The 25923-nt window shown below is 35.4% G+C and overlaps 6 protein-coding genes across 6 annotated transcripts; 5 read left to right on the top strand and 1 right to left on the bottom strand.

Annotated features, from left to right (window-relative positions):
* Window positions 1-2715: 2715 nt before the first annotated feature.
* On the top strand, window positions 2716-5197 carry LOC110732413 (expansin-like B1). Its single transcript, XM_021912353.1, has 4 exons — window positions 2716-2946; window positions 3788-3894; window positions 3993-4301; window positions 4786-5197. The coding sequence occupies exons 1-4, from the start codon at window positions 2811-2813 to the stop codon at window positions 4999-5001; spliced, it is 768 nt and encodes a 255-aa protein (XP_021768045.1). The 5' UTR covers window positions 2716-2810; the 3' UTR covers window positions 5002-5197.
* An 810-nt stretch (window positions 5198-6007) lies between these two features.
* On the top strand, window positions 6008-6589 carry LOC110732829. The gene has a single exon (XM_021912831.1). It carries the CDS (start codon window positions 6008-6010, stop codon window positions 6587-6589), a length of 582 nt encoding a protein of 193 aa, XP_021768523.1.
* A 1275-nt stretch (window positions 6590-7864) lies between these two features.
* Window positions 7865-8392, top strand: LOC110732827 (uncharacterized mitochondrial protein AtMg00810-like). The gene has a single exon (XM_021912830.1). It carries the CDS (start codon window positions 7865-7867, stop codon window positions 8390-8392), a length of 528 nt encoding a protein of 175 aa, XP_021768522.1.
* Window positions 8393-9854: 1462 nt separating this feature from the next.
* LOC110732230 (expansin-like B1) lies at window positions 9855-12209 on the top strand. Its single transcript, XM_021912150.1, has 4 exons — window positions 9855-10090; window positions 10273-10379; window positions 10731-11039; window positions 11707-12209. Exons 1-4 carry the CDS (start codon window positions 9940-9942, stop codon window positions 11908-11910), a joined length of 771 nt encoding a protein of 256 aa, XP_021767842.1. The 5' UTR covers window positions 9855-9939; the 3' UTR covers window positions 11911-12209.
* Window positions 12210-13983: 1774 nt separating this feature from the next.
* LOC110732229 (expansin-like B1) lies at window positions 13984-22141 on the top strand. Its single transcript, XM_021912149.1, has 4 exons — window positions 13984-14286; window positions 20312-20421; window positions 20794-21102; window positions 21683-22141. The coding sequence occupies exons 1-4, from the start codon at window positions 14151-14153 to the stop codon at window positions 21884-21886; spliced, it is 759 nt and encodes a 252-aa protein (XP_021767841.1). The 5' UTR covers window positions 13984-14150; the 3' UTR covers window positions 21887-22141.
* Window positions 22142-23260: 1119 nt separating this feature from the next.
* On the bottom strand, window positions 23261-25923 carry LOC110732412 (expansin-like B1). The gene is made up of 4 exons (XM_021912352.1): window positions 25592-25923; window positions 25160-25272; window positions 24209-24520; window positions 23261-23633 (listed from the first exon to the last, which is right to left on the bottom strand). The coding sequence occupies exons 1-4, from the start codon at window positions 25734-25736 to the stop codon at window positions 23430-23432; spliced, it is 774 nt and encodes a 257-aa protein (XP_021768044.1). The 5' UTR covers window positions 25737-25923; the 3' UTR covers window positions 23261-23429.

The raw sequence follows: 25923 nt of genomic DNA, 5'->3' as shown, positions 1-25923 counted from the left end.
GTAAACGTTTTTTGACATGCAGATTATTGGTGGAGGGCTTATTGGCCTTGTTCCCCACTTTTGCTTTCTTTTCAACGTAACTTAAACTAACAAGTAAAGAAATCTCGACTTTCATAAACTACTCTTTTCATATGTGTTATCTAGATTACTTGATTAAAATTAGACTTAAAAGATGGTAATCAAAGGCCTTTCAATTTTTATTTACGTCATTACACCTTATGTAATTCTCTCTAAACCAAAAAATAAAGCCTAGCTACTCGATATGAACGTGATTTGTCACATAATTACAATCATTCAAAAAACATTAATTCCATTTCATTCTCGTTTTTTATGAGTAACTTTGTTTTTCCCATCCTCTTCTTATTACTGCCTCAATGTTTAGTAGAAGCACGTTTTCAAATTTAGCTGAACTTAATATTTTATGAGATGAAATGAAACTTAACTTTTTTTTTAGGAAAGAAAATGGAACAATTTTATTACAAACTAACAACCTAGAAACAGATGAAGTATATAAATTCATTCCAAGATTACCAATAACAATAGATATGTTGACGACGATTTAAAATTAATTTTATTTTATTTTTTTATTTTTTTATTTTTTTTTAATTTTTTTTTTAATTAGTGCATATTTTTGCAGACACAGGTGCTATGTCAATCAATAAGCTAATGAAGTTGGAAAGATTGAAAAAGACGTCACTACTATATCGAGGAAATTAGGCTAGCAAACTAATTACGCTATGATATACCTTTGTTTTTAAACAGTATCAAAGGTTTGATCCTACAAGTATTTGCTAATGAAATGACCAATCCTACAAGTATTTGCTAATGAAATGACCTTTTGACTATTATCTGAAAAAAAAAATGTCTCGCACGTAAAAGTTTATCTTTCAATGATAGTTTGCTTATAAATCAATATGGTGAGCAAAAACTTCGAGTATATTCTTAATTATAAGGTTTGGAATGAATTGAATTGGGAGAGTCGAGCCTGACAAAGAGCTAATTTTGTTGATTAAAGTATAGACTATAGTAGCAACCCGCCTCAACATACATACATGACGCGCGCGCATGTACATAAACTACATGTGTTAACTATTAAAAAAAAAAAACTACATATGTTAAACATAATCTTTTCATTCATCACTCAATTCAAAACCTTTCTTTTTTTTAGGAAACTCAGTTAAAAAACTTTTAGTAATTTTATTTGCATTTTGTTGGTGTTTAAATTATTTTAATTCATTTAATTTTTACTTCCTCTAATCTTTTTTTTTTTTTGGAAATTTTTTAAATAACCACCCCCAGATTCACCACTTTTCTAAAATATCACCCTTTTTTTACAAAATTTAGAAATACCACTTGCAAAACCCAATACCAGTAGGAATCACCACCCATCCCTTTTTCCGACCTGTTTTTCGATTAAAGAGTCCACGTGTCATTATCCTATTAGCCAAAATTAATTAAAATAAATAAATTAAAATAAAACCAATTTTTAAAAAAAAATAAATAAAAGAAATATCCCCTAACCCCCAGCCCCGGCAGCCACCCCACACAAATCAGCCACCTGTCGGACCACCCCACCCCAACCAGCCACCTTCAACCACTTCTCCTACCAGCGAACCCCACCAAGCGCTCACCCCTGCTCGCAGAAAAAAAGTCTAAACTCCAAATCATCACTAAAACTTCATAAAAAAACAAAAACCTAGAAATTTAACAAACTTGGACGAGATTTCTTGAAGCCGCCATTGCTGTTAAGAAGCTTCGCCTCTTTTATAAGGACCACCGAAATCCATTGTCGACGAATGACGAAGAATTTAAGCTACTCTAACCTGATGAAAACCCTAATTGAGGAAAAAAATTGATTGAACATTGGGGAAGAAGAAGAAGAATATAGTGGAGTAGGCAAAAGAGAAAACCCTAACGAAAAGAGAGGAGAGAGAAAGTGAGCGGGCGAGGTAGGTGGTGGTTATTCCTACTGGTTTTGTGTTTTGTAGGTGGTAGTTTTAAATTTCGTAAAAAAGAGATGGTTTTTTAAAAAAGTGGTGAATTTAGGGGTGATTTTTAAAGAAAATTCCTTTTTTTTTAAGTGGTTGATTGTCTTGGGAAAATGTGGCAAGATCAAAGTTCTCTATTACTTACTCATGCTAATGCATTGTTTTACTTAAGAATTACTTTTATAAGATGATACGAAGTACATTATAATTTTTATATTATTTATGGAAATGTGATAACCATTTAATAAAAATTGTGAAAGTTGAAAAGACTTGACTTAACTACAAAATTCTAATGTCACAATTATCTGTCAAAAAAAAGTCATAAGAAAATATCGAGAGATTTTTTATTCCCATGTGTCCTAAGCTCCTAACTCAGTTGTGACAAAATTGAATACTTGAGTGCTAAAAAAATAAAAGTGTTGTGCTTGTTTAATTTTTTAGGACTATCATTCATAGCATCTTCCTTAACTATAATGATAAATCTAAGTGCACTAAAAAGTAATACATTAAATTAAAATAAATAAGGAACTTTAGTTTGATGAATACTTACTTAATTAGTCATTGGTTCATTGTTAAACTGTACATAATCTCTAAATAACTCTACTGTCTCTGTCACAATAGTGGAATGCAAATTTTCGAATTATCATTTTTTTTTTAAATTAGTATTTTATTTTTATTTTTTTGTTTCTATTCAAAATTATATGCTATATATATCTAAGGTTTCTAGCTTCATTTCTCACCATTTCTACAACTATCTTTTTTATATTAGCTTCTTGCATTCTTAGCTTGTTGTGTTTTCATTTCTACTAATCCTTGAAAAAAATGGGGTTTAGCCTTAATTACAAAAAAATTATACTTCCTTTGATAATGATGTTGTTATTTGTACTTGGATATGGTCAAGATTATATCTGCTCTAGAGCAACCTATTTTGGTAGTCCGAATTGTCAAGGGAACCCAAGTATGCCTTTTTGTTTTTCTATGTTTTAGTAGCATGCATGGTGTCTTAACTTGCATATTAGAGTGATGTACGATTTTTGCTTACAGTTTATTAGGTCCTTATTAACTTTTTACAAGAGTGATGTACGAACGTTTTTTGCTTACTGTTTATTAGGTCCTTATTAACTTTTTACGAGTACGGAAAAAGGTTATTTATTGATCATTTGAGTACTTTTGTGAAAATGATGGAAAGTTTAATTTTAAGTACGTAGTTTTCCGTAACATTACCACATTTGTATTTAAAAAAATAACCATATTATTATATTCGATCTCTACTAGACTACTATAGTATATGCTGCTTATGTATCTATATATGTGAGGAAACAAATTAGTGATTAACTATTTGAATGTATGCTAGATCAAAAGGTAACAAAATAGGTAGATTTTAAGGTTACATATAAGCATTAAATGCATAATTTGAAATGGTATAAAATTGGCAATTCTTCTTAAAAACACGAGTGGACCGATGTAATCAATATTCTATTTTTCATATTAACTTCTTAAATGTAGCCGGTAGCCCTTAGGGTGATATACTGTGTTTAACAATTCTTTTAAGATCTTCTATAGGCTAATCTAACCAATCACTCTTTGAAGTACATACATATCAATTACTTAACAATCTTCAAACTAATGTTTTTTTGTAGGATTAATTAATATATTAATTTTTTTTTTCCTTAGTAAATAAAATATGAACTTTATGCTTATGTTTAGCTGTTCATTTTATAATTGTATACTAAATTATGACGTGACTACGTGAGTGGCTGATAATAATTAATGTTATGGACTTAATTACATCTAATCAGCTGGAGCATGTGGATATGGAGAATATGGGAGAACTGCCAATGATGGGTATGTAGCTGGTGTCCACAGACCTTACAAAAACGGCACCGGATGTGGTGCTTGCTATCAGGTACTTCCTTCGTTTCATAATGTTCATCATCTATTTGACTGGTTATGGTTTTCAAATTTCAATGCATATTTTTTATTAATAATATCCCGATTTTATAGGTAAGGTGCAAGACAGGAGAATGCACGGAAGATGGGGTGGTGGTGGTGGCAACAGATTTTGGGGTGGGCGATTGGACCGATTTCCTATTTCCGGCCAAGGCCTATGCTAAGATGGCCCGGCCGGGGTTAGAAGCCGAGCTGCTCTCATACGGCGTCGTTAATATCGAATACCGTCGAGTCCCTTGCACCTTCGGTGGTTTAAACCTCATAATTAACATTCATGAAGGCACAAGATACCCTCACTACTTGGCCATTATTATCACATATAATCCTAGTCTCTATGACGTTGTTGGTGTTCAAGTTTGGCAGGTTTTTTATTTTCTCCCTTTTTATCCTACACTCGAGATCATAGTAAATGTTAGCTCTCAAATCAACCTGTGTACATGTGTACGTGTGACATGCATATATAATGTCATAAGAATCACTCTCAATATTATTGGGTGTCTGAAATAATTTTGACATTATATTAATTAATTATATTAAAATACGAAAACATTGTATATAAAGGAATCAAATTACATGGTTGTTTTAGACGACCTAATGTCACATGCTGACAGGGTCTGAATCGTGGCGCCGTATAGGCGATCTACGCTCATTCCGTGACATTAAGGTTGCCTAATTATATAATGATAAATATTGACAAAAAATTATATAATGATAAATACTTCACTTTTGAAAATCTTAATAGGAAGATATTGGGCTCCAACTTTTGGTACACAACCACACACTTTTACAAGTAATTTGTTTATTGGGCTCAAGTGTTGGGCTTCATACTATTGAATTGGAAATGCAGGAGGAAACCAAAGAATGGAGGCCCATGAGAAAGCCATTTGGAGCAGTTTGGGACATGGAAAATCCACCAAGAGTAGAAGGAGGAGCTTATAAAACTAGATACTTTCTTGTTGCCAGCAACACTAATCATGCCACGTGGGTGGAATCACCTACTCTTATTCCTGCTAATTGGGGAAAAGGAGCTAATTTTGAGCTTGCCATTGAACTCTTATTGTAACTATTTGCCAATTTTATTGGTCATCACCACTTTAATTTCTCTTTACTTACCTCATAAATTAGTGATTAAATAAGATTATGGACCATGTACTTGAATTCAATTGTGTTGATTAATACTAGTATTGTAATGCTTTAATAGTTGTGTTTAAATCCATGTATGTTAGTTTTTTACTAAATTGAATAGATACGTTTACAAACTACTTGCAAACAAATTTAATCATAAATGTTTGTTAAGTTAATAAACAAGCAAGCTTGAACAAAAATATCTTAAGTTCATAAAGTAAACGAGACAAGCTTGAAAAAATCATGACCGACTTGTAATTATAAGTTAATCTAACAACTTGTTTAAATTAGTTTATATACTTGTTCACATTTGATACTGTATTTTTTTTAACAATTTAAAAAATTATTTTAACATTTCCTATATCGTTATAGGAAATTTGAACTTAAACAATGAATTGAAGATTGGTATGAAATATATTGTCAACTGTATGCATGCATGCACGAAAATTTTCCCACAAGAATTTTCTATAGAAAGACAAAAACTTGAATTAAATAAAATTGATGCATATAAAACCCTAAGGAAATAATCCTTCTTTTAAGGTATTTGTCTATTTGAAGCCTCCACTCAAGGAGAATTACACTATTTTACATTGTATCAGATCCCAATTAGGGTTTCCTCTTTTCTTTCTTATTTAAACCCTAAACGATCCTTCCACCTAGCCGTGAACCACCACAGCCGTCCATCACCAATCACCGGCCGTTCCTTCCCCTTCCATGGCAGGCGATGAAACGCCCCCTCTTTCTCCTCCCTCCAACACCTTCCACTCGACCTTTTCCGTTTCCAACATCAAAAATCTAATGAGTGTTACCCTTGATCAATAAGAGGCGCAATATGCCATGTGATTTCAACGTTCTCGATCATACTGATGCTATTGTTTCTCGACCGACGGAGATTGATGATGCTACATGGAAGAGATTGGATGATATTGTGAAGCAATGGATCTATGGAACCATATATATCCAAAGACCTCGTTCACACCATCATGAAACCGGGTGCCACGGCTCAAGAATTATGGACCCGACTTGAGGAGTTGTTTCATGATAACAAGCATACTAGGGCAGTGTATTTGGAGCAACAGTTTGCGCATATAAAACTCGAATACTATGCGAACATGTCTGATTGTTGTAAACAAATTAAGCTACTTGCAGATCAATTAGCTAACGTTGATTGCCCGATATCTGATCGAAAGATGGTTATGAAACTCATTGTCGGCCTCACCAAGGGTGAATATGATACCGTGGCTACCATTGTTTCGCAATCCGAACCCACTCCGAGATTCAACAAAGCAAGGTCCATGTTTCTCTTGGAGGAGACTCGTCAAAAGAAACAAGAAGAGTCGAGCCAGCAGGCTCTCGTGGCTCAGACCTCGCAGGCCCAACCCTCGCCATCTTCTTCATTGACCAACCACCAGTCGACGACTGACCAGCAGCGCGATGGTGGTGGCCGAGGTAAGGGTTGTGGGCGTGGGAATAATAACAAGCCCAAAGGCCTTGGCAAGGGCCGAGGGAACAACAACAATAATTAGCAGCAGCAGCCATAAGGGACTAGGTCGCCTTAACAGGCCCAACGACAGCAGGCCCCTCAGTGGGGAGCCCAGTCCACTTGGCCACCACAGCAACAAGGCAACTGGGCCACTACCGCCCTGTCCTTTCCCTACAGGTCCGGCCCAGCAGCGACCCCAACAATCTGTGTTGGGCCCAACCCTCAACAACAGGCCTACTATGCTAGCCCTATGTAATCCGGTTATGGCCAGCTTATGTCACCAACAGAGTTGGGCCAAGCGTACAGTTGCATGAGCTTGAAACCTCCCGACAACGGATGGTATATGGATACGAGGGCGACTTCACCTCAATCTCCCTCAATTTGGGCCACTCCCACATCCAAGTTCGATCATCTCTCCTCACTCTCAGCCCATTATCCAACCTTCCCACCCTATGGCTACTCGTGCCAAGAGCGGGATTTTCAAGCCGAACCCCAAATATCAAGATAATATTACGGTTCAAGCTATAACTCCCTTACCTAAGAATCCGAAATTAGTCATGCTTGACCATAATTGGAATATTGCCATGAATGAGGAATTTAATGCTCTTACTAAATAGCATACTTGGGATCTTGTTCCAAGACCGGAGGGAAGTGAATACTATTCGATGTATGTGGTTGTTTAAGCACAAGTTCAGGGAAAATGGTGATTTGGAGAGACACAAGGCGAGACTTGTTGTGAATGGCAAGTCTCAACAGGTTGGTGTTGATTGTGATAAGACCTTTAGTCCCGTGGTGAAATCGGCGACTATTCGCATCGTATTGAGTATTGCTATGGGCAAAGATTGGCCTATTCATCAGTTAGATGTCAAAAATGCGTTCCTTCATGGTGACCTCAAAGAGACCGTGTTTATGCATCAACCTCCGGGATTTGTAAATCCTAAAGCTCCTACTTATGTTTGCTGGCTCCGCAAATCTCTCTATGGTCTAAAATGGGCCCCTCGGGCTCGGTATCAACGGTTTGCTAATTATCTCTTACAGATTGGTTTTGTATGCAGCAAGAGTGATAATTCCCTCTTTATTCTGCAACATAGTGCTAATGTTGCATATCTCTTGCTCTATGTTGATGACATTGTTCTTATAACTTCCTCAGAAAAACTCAAGTGTGATATTATTGCTCTTCTTAAGTCCAAATTCATGATCTCCATGTCTGACTTGGGAAAGTTTGAGTTAATTTTTGGGAATTTCTGTAAGTCGTACAGAGCATTCTATGTTTCTAAGTCAGAGTAAGTATGCAAAGGAAATTATACACAGGGCAAAGATGGACTCTTGCAAACCGGTTGTTACACCTGTCGACACTAAGTCAAAACTTGGGCCACATGATGGTGAGCCAAGGAAGGATCCCTCTCTTTATAAGAGCCTTGCAGGTGCACTCCAGTACCTCATTTTCACCAGATCTGACATTTCTTATGCTATTCAGCAAGTTTGTTTGTTCATGCATGCTCTTAGAGAACCTCATTTTAACACTCTTAAGCGTATTATCAAATATATCAAAGGCACTTTGGATCATGGCCTACAATTATACCGTTTTGCTCCTACGAGACTAATTTCTTACACAGATGCCGATTGGGGCGGCTGCCCGGACACGCGATGCTCCACTTCAGGGTATTGTGTTTATTTTGGTGATAATATTGTCTCATGGTCTGCAAAACGACTGGGTACTTTGTCCCGATCCAGTGCCGAAGCAAAATATAGAGGTATCGCTAATGTCGTTGCGAAATATGTTGGGTCTGAAATCTTTTACTCGAGCTACATGCCCTATCAAACGGGCATCTTTGGTTTATTGTGATAATATTTCTGCTATTAACTTATCTTGCAATCCGTTACAACACCAGCGTACCAAACACATTGAGATGAGATGGACATACATTTTGTACGCGACAAGGTCGCTCTTGGTGAGATCAAGGTCTTACATGTTCCTTCTTCTTATCAGTATGCATATATTTTCACAAAAGGTTTACCGCAAAAACTATTTTTAACTTCAGAGACAGTCTCAGCGTTCGACCTCCTCCGGCTTCGACTGCGGGGGTGTGATAGATAATAGGTTTATATTATCTTGTCAATATTTAGTAAGATATACTTTGTGTAATTTAGGGGTCTCATGATTAGGTTTGTAAATACCTATATATATTCAATGAATGAGAAGCCTCCACTTAAGGTGAATTACACTATTCTACAATTATCAAGCCTAATTCAAACAAACTAAAGCTTTGCTTGACTTGACTTGTATACATTTGGCCCATAAATTGGCGAAAATTCAATGTGAATTCCAGTAAAGGGATATGGAAAACCAACCAATAAATTCAGTTAAGTTATGTGGTATTGTGTGAACCCATAATATCTTAACTCAGGGTGAAGAGTATGTTTGGTCCTTTGATTTTTCCCTCGACACTAACTAACCATTCTAAGATATCTTCGTGTTAAAGCTAGGGAAATATCTCCTACTGCAATATCAGTATAAAAAGATTAATATTATCTAATTCTTTGTATTAGTCTTGCCCAATGTCATTGAGAAGGCTATATATGTTTGTATCAATGTTGAACAATATGTAATTACGCTTGTCTAGACCATTCCTGCTGGTTCTCTTCTAACAACTATAGCTAAATAGTGGCTCTCCTAACAACTATGGTTTTCATCATGCACACCCCTAAACAAGGCAGCTTTCTTAATTTCAATTGCAAACTATTGCTTCCAATTAACATGATAAACCTTATTTCAATCACAATTCTTTCATGATTAATTATTCTACCTCTGTTTTTTATTAATTGCAAAAAAGGAATATTATTTAAATAATGAGACTTAAATAATTTTTGTTGCAATTTATAAGAAACGGAGGTAGTATTATATGTCATTATGTGTACTTGGTATAATATATAATCGAATTGTATGCTATTTAAATTTCAAGGATTTAATTTTTTTGCATAACTAGATGTGTACACATTATAATCACCAACCCCACTTTAATAATGGAATTAGCAAGGTGTATTATGTGTTTATATAGTGGATGATTACATTAATTAATTAACAACCATATACAATTAAATTTGACTTCTTGAATACTAGCTCAAGGAAATAAATTAATTAAGTTAATAAGTCAAAGTAATATTTGTCAGCCTCTCTATTAATACATTTAGCAAACCTCAAAATTAGTGGCACACCATTGCCTTCCTATATCTTTAGTGGATCAAAAAGGTAATATGTCAAAATCAAAAAACCTCCTTATAAATATGTGAAGCTTAATTATAAACTTCTCATTCAACATTAAGCTAATTACTTAGTTTAACTAAGAAATTGTCACCCTATTAGTTATATTCTTTGGCTTATTTCATCATTTTATGAGAAAAATGGCCGTTACCCTTAGCCAAAATTATGCACTTTTGATTGTTATTATGGCGATAGTATTACCAACATTATGTCATTCCACAGAAGAACAAGAAATGTGTAAAGCAACCTACTATGGTAGCTCGTATTGTAAATCGTTTCCAGGTAAGTTATACATTATTGTTCTAATTTATGATATATGATTCTTTTGTCTGTCCAGAATTAATTGTCACATAATCACATTAGTTTGAACTACTTGCATGACAAATTAAATATAATCTTAATGGAGTGAGTATTATTGTGATTTTTTTTTATTTAATGTCGACGTTTTTATTATGTGCAAATAGTTGGAGCATGTGGATATGGACCCTATGGTAAAACTGCTAACGGAGGCTATGTAGCAGCAGTCTCTAAACTCTTTAGAAACGGAACCGGTTGTGGTGCTTGTTATCAGGTACCTATATATATATCCTCTCTATATTTACTCTAAACCTAAAACTAACGGACATTTTTATTGTCATCCATTATTACTTTAAATGTGGTACCGAGTAATGATATAATTTAAATTAAATTCGCAAAGATATATATATATATATATATATATATATATATATATATATATATATATCATGATTGATAAGTTTTACTACAAACATTAATAACATAAGTTTTCCATACAAAATTATGCATAAATTCAACTTCATAATAACACGAGTGTTACAGCGTGCGTATCATACATGTCGTTATGTTATGATTAAACATTAAATATACTTACGAAGTTGTACTAATTTTGAATTCGATGTAGGTAAAATGCAAGGCACCAGAGTGCAACGAAGAGGGTGTGAAGGTTGTAGCTACGGACCATGCATTCACCTACGACGCAGATTTTATCCTAAGTGCCAAAGTTTATGCCAAAATGGCAAAGCCAGGAAAAGAAATGGACTTGCTAGATTGTGAATATGTAAATATCGAATACGAAAGAGTTCCTTGCAAATATCCTGGGAAAAATGTCATGGTTAAGGTCCATGAACATAGCTTTTTCCCACATTACTTAGCCTTGGTCCTCTTGAATCAAGGTGGAATGTATGATATCACCGCGGTTGAGATTTATGAGGTATGCACGACTATCATATAATTCGTACGTATATAATAATTGAGTTGTGCTCGATTTGGTACATTGACCCGTACTTGTGAGTTGTGACCTTAACTAGTTGACCTTATTTCAAACAGTATCTAATTCCAAAATTAACCCTAGCCGGAGCTGATCCATCCCAATCAACCTAGAAAAATAGGTCGGGCAAGTAATAATATTAATTATACCTATCATTATAACAATATATCGCCTATAGATAATTAGATATGACCCAAAGTGAACCATATTCAAATGATATACTTGTATTTTTTGCACTTAGCGCTACATTTGGCCTATTAGACATATAATTAACTAAGATGATCATCATTGTACAAACAATTGTACATCTGTTCAATCTTTGCTCATTTACTCTATGGAGCTTCTTCAAATGAATAAATGAGCTAAAAAATAGTCTTGCTTGTACATATAATAATAATAATAATAATAATAATTTCCTACCACTACGTATGTTTTTGTACTGAGAGTGAGGGATAGCTAGCTCAAGTGGTTAAAGCTTTCCTCCTGATTTTAGGTGATTGTGGGATCGATTCTCATCACTCGCCCTTTGTGGCTCTCTAAACGCCAAAAAAAAAATGTATGTTTTTGTATTTAATTAATTGGGCTAACCTATAAACATCTATCTATGCAGGAGGCAACACAAGAATGGAAATCATGTAGAAGGGCATACGGCGGTGTTTGGGACATGCACAGTCCTCCGAAAGGGGAGCTCACAATGAGGTTCTACGCTTGCGGCAGTGGTACTACTGAAGGCAAATGGATCGTCGCTTCTAATGTTGTTCCTGCTTACTGGAAAGCTGGTCTTACCGTTGAAACTAATGTTCAACTTTCTTAAATTAATTATTTTCTCAGCTAAAAACCCCTAACTACTTAATAAATTTCAATTTGATCCACAAATTATATCGAGTGCTTGTATAATACGAGGTACTTCGTATTAGAAGTACTATACCCTCGTATTACAATATTATTTTATAGATTATGTATTAGTGATTAGTTTATCATAATGAATAAAGTCTGGGACCTTGTATTATATACAGTATGTACTTATTGATTGAGTTATTGTCTCGAGTTTGAGGGAGATTGTTGTACTTTACATATCAAAAAATTTAATAGATATCGTATTGTGTTGTATCATATTTGGTATGAGTAAATTTTATTTTATTTTTTTTTTTTTAAAAAAAAAAAAGTAAGAAAAACAATATATTTGAAAGTCCTCCTCAGGAATAGAATTCCTAATGTTGCAAGCAATATATTTGGATCTGACTGGATGTTATTACACACGGACACACCTGATTGCAAGAGTATAAAGTAAACTATAAACTTGAGTAAACTTGTTGAGCCTAATTGAAACAAGTGGAAATATATGGACCTTATTAGAACTTGTTTATTTGAGCTATTTAGACTCAAAATGTGTTTTTAAGGTAAAGAGAATGCACCATTTTATATTGTTTCACAAAAAATAAAAAAATTAAAAATTAAAAAAAATAAAAATAAATAAAGGCACCATTTTATAACTGCAGTAACTTTGACTTTAAACGCACAAATTTGACCATTTCAACTATCAATAAAAACTTATACTGTAAAATTTAAATTACTGAGATTTTATAAATTACATAATATAAATTCTACGTAGCTCTTAGAAATTATAACTCAAATTTCTAATTCTTTTATTGAATAACATTATCTTATCATAAATGGCTTAGCTTCTATAGTAGTATGCTTACAAAGTTACTCGGTTACAGCGTATTTGTCATAGTCCATATATTCTTTTTAATTAAATTTATTTGAACTTATTTTAACTAAATTTAATTTATACAAGCTTAGTAATAATAACAAGTAGAGTAAACCTAGCTATATTATTTTTAATTTAACTTTGTAAGTGAGATTTATATTATTATGAATTGCAATTATAACATACGGAGTAATTATCATCAAGATCATAAACACATATCTAGGGATGAAGTTAGATCTATAAACCTTTTGATTTAAATTACTTTACAAAATATAAATATTAATAGAGTGTAATACCAATCATGACGTTCTAACCATCAACTTAGACTTTTCGTTGAATTGGTCACATTTAAAATCTCTACCCTCCTTGTGAGATACTTAGCGCATGTTATAATTAAGAATGTCTATGTTGCATACTTGCATTCACTCTTCAAGTCCAAAGAGCTTTCTTATGAGGGAAATGACATAATATAAAACCAATTCTAGTCGGATCAACTATATCCATCAGATTAACCTTTTGGTAGAGTTTGTTTTTTATCTAAATATACTAATGCATTACCTGCTTATCAACCAGCAATATATATAATGTCACATATGTAGAAAGATAGGGAGTAAAATAATTAATATAATGGGGTTCATATTTCACGATTTATTTTCTATTATCAATAACACAAATTCTGATCATTCACGTACATCTGATGAACACTATTTGTTATGTCATCGCATACTAGACTCGAATCACTATTCATGAATCACTCATTTTTTTGTGGTTAAAGTCAATGATTATTGTTTAATTTTGGGTCGTCCCTAAAATAATAACATAGATTATAATTGTGCACCCAATACACGTAAATTATTCTCATCGGGGAGTAATAACGCGTCACAAGCTCCAAGTACAAATCCCTGCTGGTAATTAATCATTGGCTTCATAGTGTATGATTAACCAATGTAATTATAAAAACATACACTAATTAGTTTATAATGCTATGTGGTTTATTTATACCTGCCATTCTATATATAATTGACACACAATCTAACAACCAAGTACCAATTATAAATAAAGTCAAAATTACATTGTTGTACGTACATTTGTCCAAAACCCTAAGATTTCCCTAGTAAGTGCAATGCAGCTTAAACACCTTATTAATTTAGTGGAGGATAATAGTGGCAAATCCTTGATAAATTTACCAATGTACCATTACCTAATTCTATTCCTATAAATAAGAATTTGTACCTTATGACTTAATTAGCTATCTCATTACTTAGAAATTGGCTCTTTCTTTTTTAAAAAATTACTTACTATATCTTAAATATTTGTATTTAGGGTATTTTAGTACTTAAATTATGGGGTATTCTCCACTTAAATATGGTTGTTATGTTTTTGTATTTACAATTATTATCTCCTTGCCAACATTGTGCTACTCTCAAGAATCGTCAAAAGCTACTTATTATGGCAGCCCTGATTGTAAAGGGACCCCAAGTATGCACACTTACTATTCTTTTTTCTTGAACTTGTCTATGTATAGTATTGTGTACATCTTATATGTATGACAAGGTTTTGTTTAGTTGATTAATAATACGAAATTCTGTATTTAATTTATGTCTTGTGACTTTGAGGTATTTGGTCTTAGATAGATTTTTTGAGATTGAGGATTCATGTGATCCTAATTACTCTTCCTCGATTTAAATGTCTGGTATGGACGTATGATATTCTAAATTGAATTGGTGGCTTAATTGTGATTCTAGGTGTTAAGAGTCAAGTCCAATAGGGTCATTCAAAAGTCTCGAATACTTTTGCATATGTGTGCATTATAGCTAACATAAGTTGGGTAAATTATACGGAGTAACAATTAACTTGTGTTGTGCGACAGCGGAAGCAAAGGTCGTAAACAAACAAGAAAACAATAAAGAAATTCAATGCAAACAATAAGAACAACACCAAGAATTTACGTGGTTCACTATCGATGTGATAGCTACGTCCACGGGCACCGAGATCGAATGATTTCACTATAAACTGCAAAGATTACAAAGATGATTCTTGTATTTCTCAAGAACGGCTCTCACTCTCTCTCTCTTAACCCTAATACTAATATTAGGGAGGTTTTATATTAATCCCTAAAATAAAAGATACTTGGGCAAAAAGATAACATAAAAGATAACTTTAAATCGTAAAATCCGCGTCTCCGCATTTTTCCTTCTCCGCCCGGTCAGACCGGGCAAGGTCTGCCCGATCGGGCGCGAGAAGAAAACTCCATACGAATGCTTCAACGTATCCAACCCCCACCGCCCGGTCAGACCGGGCAAGGTCTGCCCGATCGGGCGAAGGCTCGCCCGGTCGGGCGAAGGCTCGCCCGGTCGGGCGCGAGAGCAGCTTCTTCAACGAATTTGCCAGGCACCTCTTCTTCTTCCGCCCGGTCAGACCGGGCAATGTCCGCCCGATCGGGCGGACAAAGCTACGAAGTACGAGTCACCTAATATACTTATCAACAATCTCCACCTTGACGAGAACTCGTAGTCAGCAAACGACCCCATCAAGACATAGTGAAAAAACATCTCAAGCCAAACCCGATGCAGGACTCATGCATAAGCCATACATCCCGATAAGTCTTCAACCAAGACCCATCACATACTCGTCTCCAAGTATAACAACTCATAATGCTCCACCTGCATCACAAGCCCCGGGCAAGCTCCACCTTAATGCCAACACACCTACACCAGGAGCTCCCCAACTTCGCCCCTCAGGGCCTACTACATCACGTAGTAATCAATATTTAGCAAGTCTAAGCAATGTTTAAACTTGCTAAACGGAACAGGCTTAGTGAAGAAATCAGCCGGGTTGTCAGCAGTCCCAATCTTCTTCACCTTAATCCTCTTGTCAGTACGCAAGAAATGATACCTGACATCAATGTGCTTCGTCCGATCATGGTGTACTTGATCTTTAGCTAAGCAAATCGCACTTAGACTATCACAATACACTGTAGCAAAATCCTGTGCAATACCCAGTTCACCTACTAGGCCTTTGAGCCAAATAGACTCCTTAGCTGCAGAAGTTAGAGCCATATACTCAGCTTCAGTAGTTGACAACGTAACTGATGACTGCAATGTAGACTTCCAACTAACCACAGAACCACCCAAAGTGAACACATAACCAGTCACAGACCTCCTGGTATCCACATCAGCTGCATAATCAGAATCACTGTACCCAGTGACCAAGCATTCCTTACCATTCCCGTACACAAGACCAATATCAGCTGTCCCTCTCAGGTAGCGAAAAATCCTTTTCACCCCTTGCCAGTGTTCCCTCCCAGGTCGAGCCATAAACCTGCTTACAACACTAACAGCATGCGCAATATCCGGCCTAGTACAGACCATAGCATACATCAAACAACCAACCGCGTTTGCATATGGAACTCTAGACATATAAGACAACTCCTCCTCTGATTGAGGTGACATAGACAAAGACAACTTACAACTAACAGTAGTTGGCGTACTTATAGGCTTCGATTTTTCCATCCCAAAACGAGACAGAATCTTTTCAATGTAGCTTTTCTGAGTCAAGAAAAGCTTACCTCTAGCCCGATCCCTGTAGATCTCCATACCCAAAATCTTCCTAGCTGCACCCAAGTCTTTCATGTCAAACTCCGAGTTAAGCATCTCCTTTAATCTAGCAATATCAGATTTATTCTTTGTGGCAACCAACATGTCATCAACATATAACAAAAGATAAATCATGGAACCATTATCCAGCTTACTATGATACACACAGCAATCATATGAATTCCTGTCAAAACCTTGTGAAACCATAAAAGAATCAAACCTTTTGTACCACTGTCGGGGGGATTGCTTAAGTCCATACAATGACTTTAGCAATCTGCAGGCATAGTGTTCCTTTCCAGGAACTTCGAATCCTTCGGGCTGCTTCATCAGAATCTCCTCCTCCAAATCGCCATGAAGGAAAGCCGTTTTAACATCCAACTGCTCCAGCTCAAGATCAAAATGTGCTACAATTGACAATAACACACGGATAGAAGTATGTCGAACCACAGGTGAGAATATCTCAACAAAGTCAACCCCTTCTACCTGACTGAACCCCTTAGCAACTAGCCTAGCCTTAAAACGTATTTGCTCAGTTTCCGACAACCCTTCTTTCTTCTTGTAAATCCATTTACAACCCACAAGCTTCCTCCCTTCCGGTACCTTTACCAGTTCCCACACTCTGTTCTTGTAAAGAGACTGCATCTCTTCACCCATTGCGGCAAGCCATTGCGCAGACTCACTACAACTAATTGCTTGTTTATATGTGGCAGGTTCAAATGACTCTACATCATCAGCTACACTCAATGCATAACCTGTCATCGCATCAACACAGCAATTTCTTCCCTCCATCTCTTCAATCAATCTAACAGGCTTCTTGATAACTCGTTTAGGCATCTCAAGAATGGTGTCAGGTTGACTAGATGACCCCTGATTAGATTGCTCCACCTCATCCCCAGAGTTAGAATGAGTAGGAGTAATCTCAGGTTCAGGAGTACCCGGCACTGGAACATCAGCATCATCATCAATATATTGTACCCGAGGTAAATCAGCAATGGTAGACTGATGTACCTCAAGTACCCCATCTGTCTGTAATAAATTGTCTCCTTCCCTTCTCAAATCTGAAATCTCTGCATTTTTAATTGAATACATGGTGTTTTCATCGAAAGTAACATCCCTACTAAGAATGACCCGACCCTCCGAAGGTGAAAAAAATTCTAAACCCCTTCACACCATCCCCGTACCCAACAAAACACCCCTTCTTGGCTCGTGGATCCAGCTTACCCTCAATAACATGATAATAAGCAACACAACCAAAAATCTTCAAATTCGAAAAATTAGGCAGCTTACCACTCCAGATCTCAAACGGAATTTTGGAATCAATTCCAGAATGAGGACCCCTATTAATGACATAACAAGCTGTTAACACAGCTTCACTCCAGTACCTCCTCCCAAGCCCTGCATTAGAGAGCATGCATCGAACTCTCTCTAGCAGTGTCTGATTAACCCGTTCTGCTACACCGTTCTGCTGTGGTGTCTTCCTGACAGTATGATGCCGACCTATACCCTCATCTGCACAGAACTGATTAAACTCGTCTTTGCAAAACTCTAGCCCATTGTCCGTTCGTAGCTTCTTGATCTTCCTTCCTTGTCGATTTTCCACCAAAGCTTTCCATTGCTTGAAAACTTTGAAGGCCTCATCCTTTGACTTAAGCAACCTAAGCCATGTGTATCGGGACTTGTCATCAACAAATGACACAAAATAGTGGTAACCTCCCATACCTTCAACTCTAGATGGACCCCAGCAATCTGAATGGATGTAATCGAGCACTGCATCAGTAATGTGAGCACCCTTGCTGAACTTTGACCTGTGTTTCTTACCAAACACACAATGCTCACAAAATTCAAGGTTGGCAACCTTGACCCCGGATAGAAGACCCCTCTTGGACAATAGCTGCATCCCCTTCTCCCCCATATGACCAAGCCTCATGTGCCAAATCTTAGTCATCTCCTGGTGAGATACAGATGCGCAAACCGCAGAACTAGGCAGTGTAACACCCTCAAAAACATAGAGGGTGTTCCTTTTGATACCCTTAAGTACCAACTCAGAACCTCTGAAAATACACAACTCCCCATCTGAAAACACACCATTGTACCCCAATTCATCCAGGGTACCCAATGAAATCAGATTCTTTCCTAAAGCAGGAACATGCCGTACATTAGTCAAAGTTAACCTCCGCCCATCAACAGTCCTCAACCTCATGGAACCAATACCTGTGACCTTACATGGAGCATTGTTACCGACTATAACCATACCCCCATTGCGAGGTTCATATGTATCAAACCAATCTCGACGTGGACACATATGGAACGAACACCCCGAATCTAGAACCCAGTTATCAGATAAATCATCAGACCTAGCAGAACTGACTAATGCTAAATCTTCCTCTGAATTATAGCTCTCATTCGGTTTCTCTTCAACTACAGCAGCCTGGGACTTGTTTTTCCTCACCGGACAATTATTCCTAAAGTGACCCGGTTCTTTACAGTAATAACATGTTTTAGTAGTAGTTTTACTAGATCCATCCTTGCCGTTTCCAGCACCCGACCCAGCATTGTTCCCCTTGTTAAACCCCTTATTCTTTTTAGACTTTCCGGACTTAACAAATAACCCACTACCATTATCCCCATTATCACTCGTAGCTTTCATTCTGAGTTCCCTAGTATGAAGTGCTGCCTTCACTTCTTCTAAGGTTATAGAATCCTTACCAACAACAAAAGACTCTACAAAATTCTCAAAGCTAGACGGTAGAGATACAAGTAAAATCAACGCAGCATCCTCATCATCAATTTTAACATCTAAATTACGTAAATCAAGCAAAATAGAGTTAAGTTTTTCTAGATGTTCCCGTAAGGAAGTACCTGACTGCATCCGGAGGCTAAACAACCGCTGTTTCAGTAATAATTTGTTGGTCAACGACTTAGTCATATACAATGACTCCAGCTTCAGCCACAATCCAGCCGCCGTTTCCTTATCAGCAACCTCCGTGATGATTTGATCATCAAGACTAAGTAATATGGTAGAGTGTGCCTTCTCTTCCATAACTTCTAACTGCGAGTCAGTCGGTCCGTCTCCTGACTCCGAAGTAGTACTCTTTGGAGCCAACGGACGCCATATCTGCTGTTGTTTTAACAGAGCCTTCATCTTAATTTGCCATAGCCCGAAACTATTTTTCCCGGTAAACTTCTCAATTCTTATTGTTGAATCTCCTGCCATTGTTATCTTCAAGAAACTCTCCAAGGATTGAACCTGAGCTCTGATACCAATTGTTGTGCGACAGCGGAAGCAAAGGTCGTAAACAAACAAGAAAACAATAAAGAAATTCAATGCAAACAATAAGAACAACACCAAGAATTTACGTGGTTCACTATCGATGTGATAGCTACGTCCACGGGCACCGAGATCGAATGATTTCACTATAAACTGCAAAGATTACAAAGATGATTCTTGTATTTCTCAAGAACGGCTCTCACTCTCTCTCTCTTAACCCTAATACTAATATTAGGGAGGTTTTATATTAATCCCTAAAATAAAAGATACTTGGGCAAAAAGATAACATAAAAGATAACTTTAAATCGTAAAATCCGCGTCTCCGCATTTTTCCTTCTCCGCCCGGTCAGACCGGGCAAGGTCTGCCCGATCGGGCGCGAGAAGAAAACTCCATACGAATGCTTCAACGTATCCAACCCCCACCGCCCGGTCAGACCGGGCAAGGTCTGCCCGATCGGGCGAAGGCTCGCCCGGTCGGGCGCGAGAGCAGCTTCTTCAACGAATTTGCCAGGCACCTCTTCTTCTTCCGCCCGGTCAGACCGGGCAATGTCCGCCCGATCGGGCGGACAAAGCTACGAAGTACGAGTCACCTAATATACTTATCAACAACTTGTATCCTATATTTTGATTGAACGACCAGCTGGTGCATGCGGCTACGGTGAATATGGAAGAACTGTGAATGATGGTGATGCAGCTGCTGTTCCCAGACGACTCTTTAGAAATGGAGTTGGATGTGGTGCATGTTATAAGGTATATATTCATTTATTATTATTATTATTATTATTATTATTATTATTATTATTATTATTATTAATTTAATTCATGCTCGCTTTTAATAATATTAAGCATGGTACATAAAAACCAAGCGTTTAACCATGCATGCATGATGCATGTACATACTAAGATATATTACTCGATAGGTTTTTTTTTTACCATCTTTTGTTAGGATTTGTTACTCGGTTTTATAAATATTTAATTTCATGATGATAGAGTATAAAACATATTTCTAGGCATGTAAGAATTAAGCATCATACACACTAACACACGTGGCATGTTAGAATGTAAGGGCCGGGGTATATAAGATGCATGACTAATTTTATTTTCTATGGGTGCAAAATACAGATAAAGTGCAAAGAAGCAGAATGCAATGACGACGGAGTTGAAGTTGTGGTGACGGACCACGGTGAAAGTCATGAATCCGATTTCATTCTGAGCGGCCAAGCATTCGCAAAGATGGCTGAGTCCGGCATGGAGGCTAAACTCAAGGCATATGGTCACGTTAACATCGAATACCAACGAGTTCCATGCCAATACCCTGGCAATAATCTCATGCTTAAAGTTCATGAGCATGCTCATTATCCTAACTATCTTGCCATGATTTTCTACTATCAGGCTGGAATTTATGACATTACTGCCGTCGAAATCTTTGAGGTACAAAATTAATCTAATTAATGAAATGGTCTCATAATAATTTATTGACTAACATAACAAGCGTACATGTGACTTTTTATGAGTTATAAATACAAGAAGTCAATGTAAGAGGGATCAGATGATGTCCTCTGCATGCCTCGTGCTTCAATGAGATGTACCTGAGAAAGGCCGTGAAAAAGTCATGTTTATTGTACCAGCTGATTTATACCAATCTTTCATAAAAGGGCTCATGCACAGTCTAACCCACATAGCTTAATGACTAGGTCGTGTTGTGTTTGTGGACCCTTTTGTAATTTTTTAAATTATTTTTATTCGAACGATTAAAAATAAGCTAGGCAACATGTGGATAGATTTTTCGTGTTTGTACCAAATTTTGTAAACCAAGTTCATGCATGGCCCATGGCCCACTGGTGAGCTACTCATGTCGTGTCAGTCTTACAATGGACTCTAGTCATGTTGGATCAATTTTGTGTCAGCCCAGCCCATATCCATCTCTAGAGATACTGATAACCTTAATCGAAAATAATGTTTTTTAAGACTAATTATATATCATTGTAATGTAACCTTTGAATTTGTGTAGGAGGCAAATCTACAATGGAGGGCATGTAGGAGGGCATATGGTGCAGTTTGGGACATGGAAAATCCACCAAAAGGTGGGCTAACAGTTAGATTCTTTGCAAGTGCAAGTGTTGCTGCTGAAGCAAAATGGGTGGTTGTCGCTAATGTCATCCCACTTGCCTGGCAAGCTGGTGTTGTTTATGACACTTCTATTCAACTTTCTTAAACTTACAAATTATTGTTATGAAAACCATTGAAGGTTGCATTATTATTATATGTTACCTTAATTATTAGTCCCAACTTTTCCAGCACTTTTTATTACTTACTACTTTATTTACTTTTTTTTAGGTGGAAATTTCATTTCCTTATTTATTAGATGAATACCAATAATAAAAGTTGGGACTATATATATGTACTACTATGCATTGTCTCGTGTAAAAAAATATATATATTTCTATTACTATGTTTAATTACTTTTTAATGCTCCCTTGTCCACATGTTTTAAATCGATAAGTAATGTTAGAGAAATTTTAAAACAGAAAAATCGATGAAGTATGATTACAATAATTAAAATGAAAACTTATTAATTAATCATTATTAAAGTTATCAAGTGAGACGGAGTGAACACGATGACATTATAATATGACGACTAAATTTAGGTTAAAATAGTATGTATTTAAGATTGGCTTGATAATTTGATAGAGATAACCTTGAGAATTTTGCTAGCTTCTATAATAATTATGCTGACTGCATTAAATTATTAAAGTCCAAGAATAACGAAGACTCAATTATCATGCCTTGCATTTGGAGATACAAGTTTAATGATCAAGGACCAAGCTAAGCAAACTAAACTTAAAAGTTAAGGCATGATCATCATTTAATTTAGTGCAAAAAGTACTACTTTAAATTTGAGCATGCTTAGCTTGGAAAAAGCACTACCCTATAGTCAATAGTCCTATAGTTAAGGAGCAAGTTTTCTTTAGGAAGCTATCTTCTTCAAATTCACTAATTAAAGTAGGCCTATCAAATATTTAATTGGTTTGCTGTTATAGTCAATTCGATTTAGTTCATACCAAAAAGTATTCAGATAACGAGACATTCGTTAAGTTTGAGTTTATGCTAATTTGGTCTCGTCGTATTTGAGTATGTTCGATAATTAGACTATTATATATGTAAAAATAAGTAATCACTAGTTTTAGTATAGTTAAACTTTTTTTACTTAAGATAAAATCAAGTTATCGTGTAATTTGTGTACAATTCAAGTTTGATTCCTTTCGCTATATGATAGGGTTCTTATTTCCTTTGAGCATTGATTGTTATCCTTGCAACCCTATAATAACATGCTTGTTTTCTCTCTTTGCTTGAGAATTGCCACATATGTGTTTCCCCTTCAATGCTCATTTAATCAATCAAATGATTAAAACAAAAGATATACATAAAGATATATCATACTATATAGCACATTATTATTACATCCAAACTTAAACAATATCAAAAAGCTGAAATCAAAACTCCTTATATAACTAACTTAGAGGAAAAAATTAAAGGAAAATACAATTTCTAATAACTAGAATCAAACACCTTACTCATAACTAAATTCAAATTAAAGAAGCCAATTGTGGCATTTAAATAAAATCAAAAACATTTAATTTGTTTCTTAATTAAGTAGGATTACTCCACAAAATCATACATCCATGCATGATCTTAATTAATTAAGAATCAATCCAACATATAATTCAACATAGATAAAGCAGTCCTTAATTATGTAATTAATTAAGTTGAATAGAAGTATCATAAGCAACACCAGCTTGCCAATAGATAGGAATGACTTTAGGCACCAAAACCCATCTTGCTCTCTTAGTTGCACTTCCATCTAAGAAGAACCTCACTGTTAGAGGACCTCTTGGTGGATTTGCTATGTCCCAAACAGCTCCGTACACTCTCCGGCATCTCTTCCATTCTAGGGCTTGTTCCTGTACATATTTTTAAGCACAACATCACCAAATATACATGTAGAAAGAGCTTTTACAATTGATTTCTAAAGATAATAAGTGTCAAAATATTTACGCGAAAGCCTATATGCAACCGGTCACATCTATATTTTTCGTTGCAACAAAACAGTATGTAGAGTAATTGCTAGTGATTTATTATATAATTGAATGGTGGTGGATTGTACATATTTGTTTAAATACCACGGGTGACTTAATTATTAAATTAATACATATTCATGTGAACTACATATACCATTCTAAATATTAATCCTCTAATAAATTATGGTTTAATTTTAATATTGAGTTACTTTAAATTTTGGAGAGAAAGGTTTTTAAATAGTTTCTATTTGTTTACTTCTCCACTCCAATCAATAATCAAATTCATCAATTTAATTGTTTTCCTATTGGATATTATAATTATTTCTAGGGTTTAATTTAAAGATTAACCTTGAACCATGAAGACATGAAGTTAAAGGTAAAAATTACAAAACAATATACTCCATATATTTCTTTACATTAAAAAAATAAATATAAATAAAAGGTCATTGTATATATACCTCAAACATTTCAACAGCGGTGATATCAGCATCTCCAGCTTGGTACAAGAACAGAAATGACAAATAAGAAGGAAAACGGCTATGTTCCGCAACCTTAAGTGTTAGAGATTTGCCAGGAAATTGGCAAGCAACTCTTTGGTATTCAATGGGAACTCTACCATCATCCCTTAACTCCTTCTCATAATTAGGCATTGCCATTTTGTTGAATGCATTACTGCTTAATATGAAGTCGGTTTCGCCATCTGATACACCGTAGTCTGTCACCATCACCACCACTCCGTCTTCATTGCATACTGCCTCCTTGCACTTCACCTATATATGTACATTTTCATCCAAAACCAATTATAATGCATTTTATGATGATCACCCTTAAAAATTAATCAATCTTATTTAAAGGGAAGTGTGAAATGTGCCCTTAATGTAATTTAATATAGCTAATTTTTTAATTAATTAATATGCCTAAATTGTGAAATGTAAAAACTAAATATGCTCTTGAATATTGAAACAAGCTGTTCTTTTGCCAAGAATTAATAGTCATACGAGTACTATTCTAAGGTGTGTGGAAAAAGTTTACCTCTAAAGAGTAACAAAATAACAATAATACTCCATAGGTTATATGCCTTGAAATTAAATTATGTATAATCTGATCTGAAAAGTCATATATTATCATAGCTAGTCATACTCATATTGATGGATTTGAATAACGTGACAAATATTTTTGGACCAAGGGCGCAATCCTATTAAGTCAACTATTTTCCAAAGATGGACTAGCTTAATATAAAAACGATCTCACGTCATCAGGTAATTTCACTCAAAAAATTATTCAAAATAAATAGCTAGATAAAAGCCATGAGGTACTTATTTGATAATCCAAGCCATAAGAAACTATTTCTTTGAAATAATATAGTTAATGTTTCTTTTAAAAAAAAAAAAAATAGTAATTAAGATTACCTTGTAGCAAGCACCACAACTAGCTCCACCCTTGTAGAGTTTAGAAGAAGTAACCACAGCTACATCTCCATTGTTGATAATTCTTCCATATTCACCATATCCACACCCTCCCCCTAATTTTCAAACAAATAAACTGTTACAACGTACAAATATAAAATGATAAAAGTATATAAATTGATTTAGGGCTTCAACCATCTGTTTAAACTTTTGGTTGAAATGATCCATTAATGTGGTATCATAAACAAACTAAAACAAAACTAATGAAAACATTCTTAATAATAAAGTACAATACAAATTAGATTATTATGTTGACAAATAACGAATACTTCGTATATGAAACGAATTATATTATGATAAACAAAGTACGACTGTACGAGTATATAATATAAAAATTCATGCATAATACTCCTTAATTAATGAATATGAACATACTTGGGGTTCCAAGACCATCAATAGCATGATAATAGGTTGCCTTGGAACGAAAGATGGGCTCTTCTAAGCAACAAATTAATGCAGGCAGGAGTATTAGCACAAGAACAACACTATCATACGTGTAATTATTAATTATGGAACCCATATATATTATTTAACAAAAATTGAAAAAATATTTTATCTTAAATATGTGAAGATAATGGAACTTTTCTTATTTTTTTTTTAGAAAAATAAAATTGAATTTGGGAATTTCTGAGTTAGTAATTTAGGATATGATACCAATATTTATAATGCGTTAGGCAATAGAACAAAAGGATTTAAATGGGGATTTT

The sequence above is a fragment of the Chenopodium quinoa genome, unplaced genomic scaffold (genome assembly GCF_001683475.1).
Source record: "Chenopodium quinoa cultivar QQ74 unplaced genomic scaffold, ASM168347v1, whole genome shotgun sequence".
In the NCBI taxonomy this organism is placed as follows: domain Eukaryota; kingdom Viridiplantae; phylum Streptophyta; class Magnoliopsida; order Caryophyllales; family Amaranthaceae; genus Chenopodium; species Chenopodium quinoa.
This window is presented reverse-complemented; position numbering and strand designations above follow the sequence as displayed.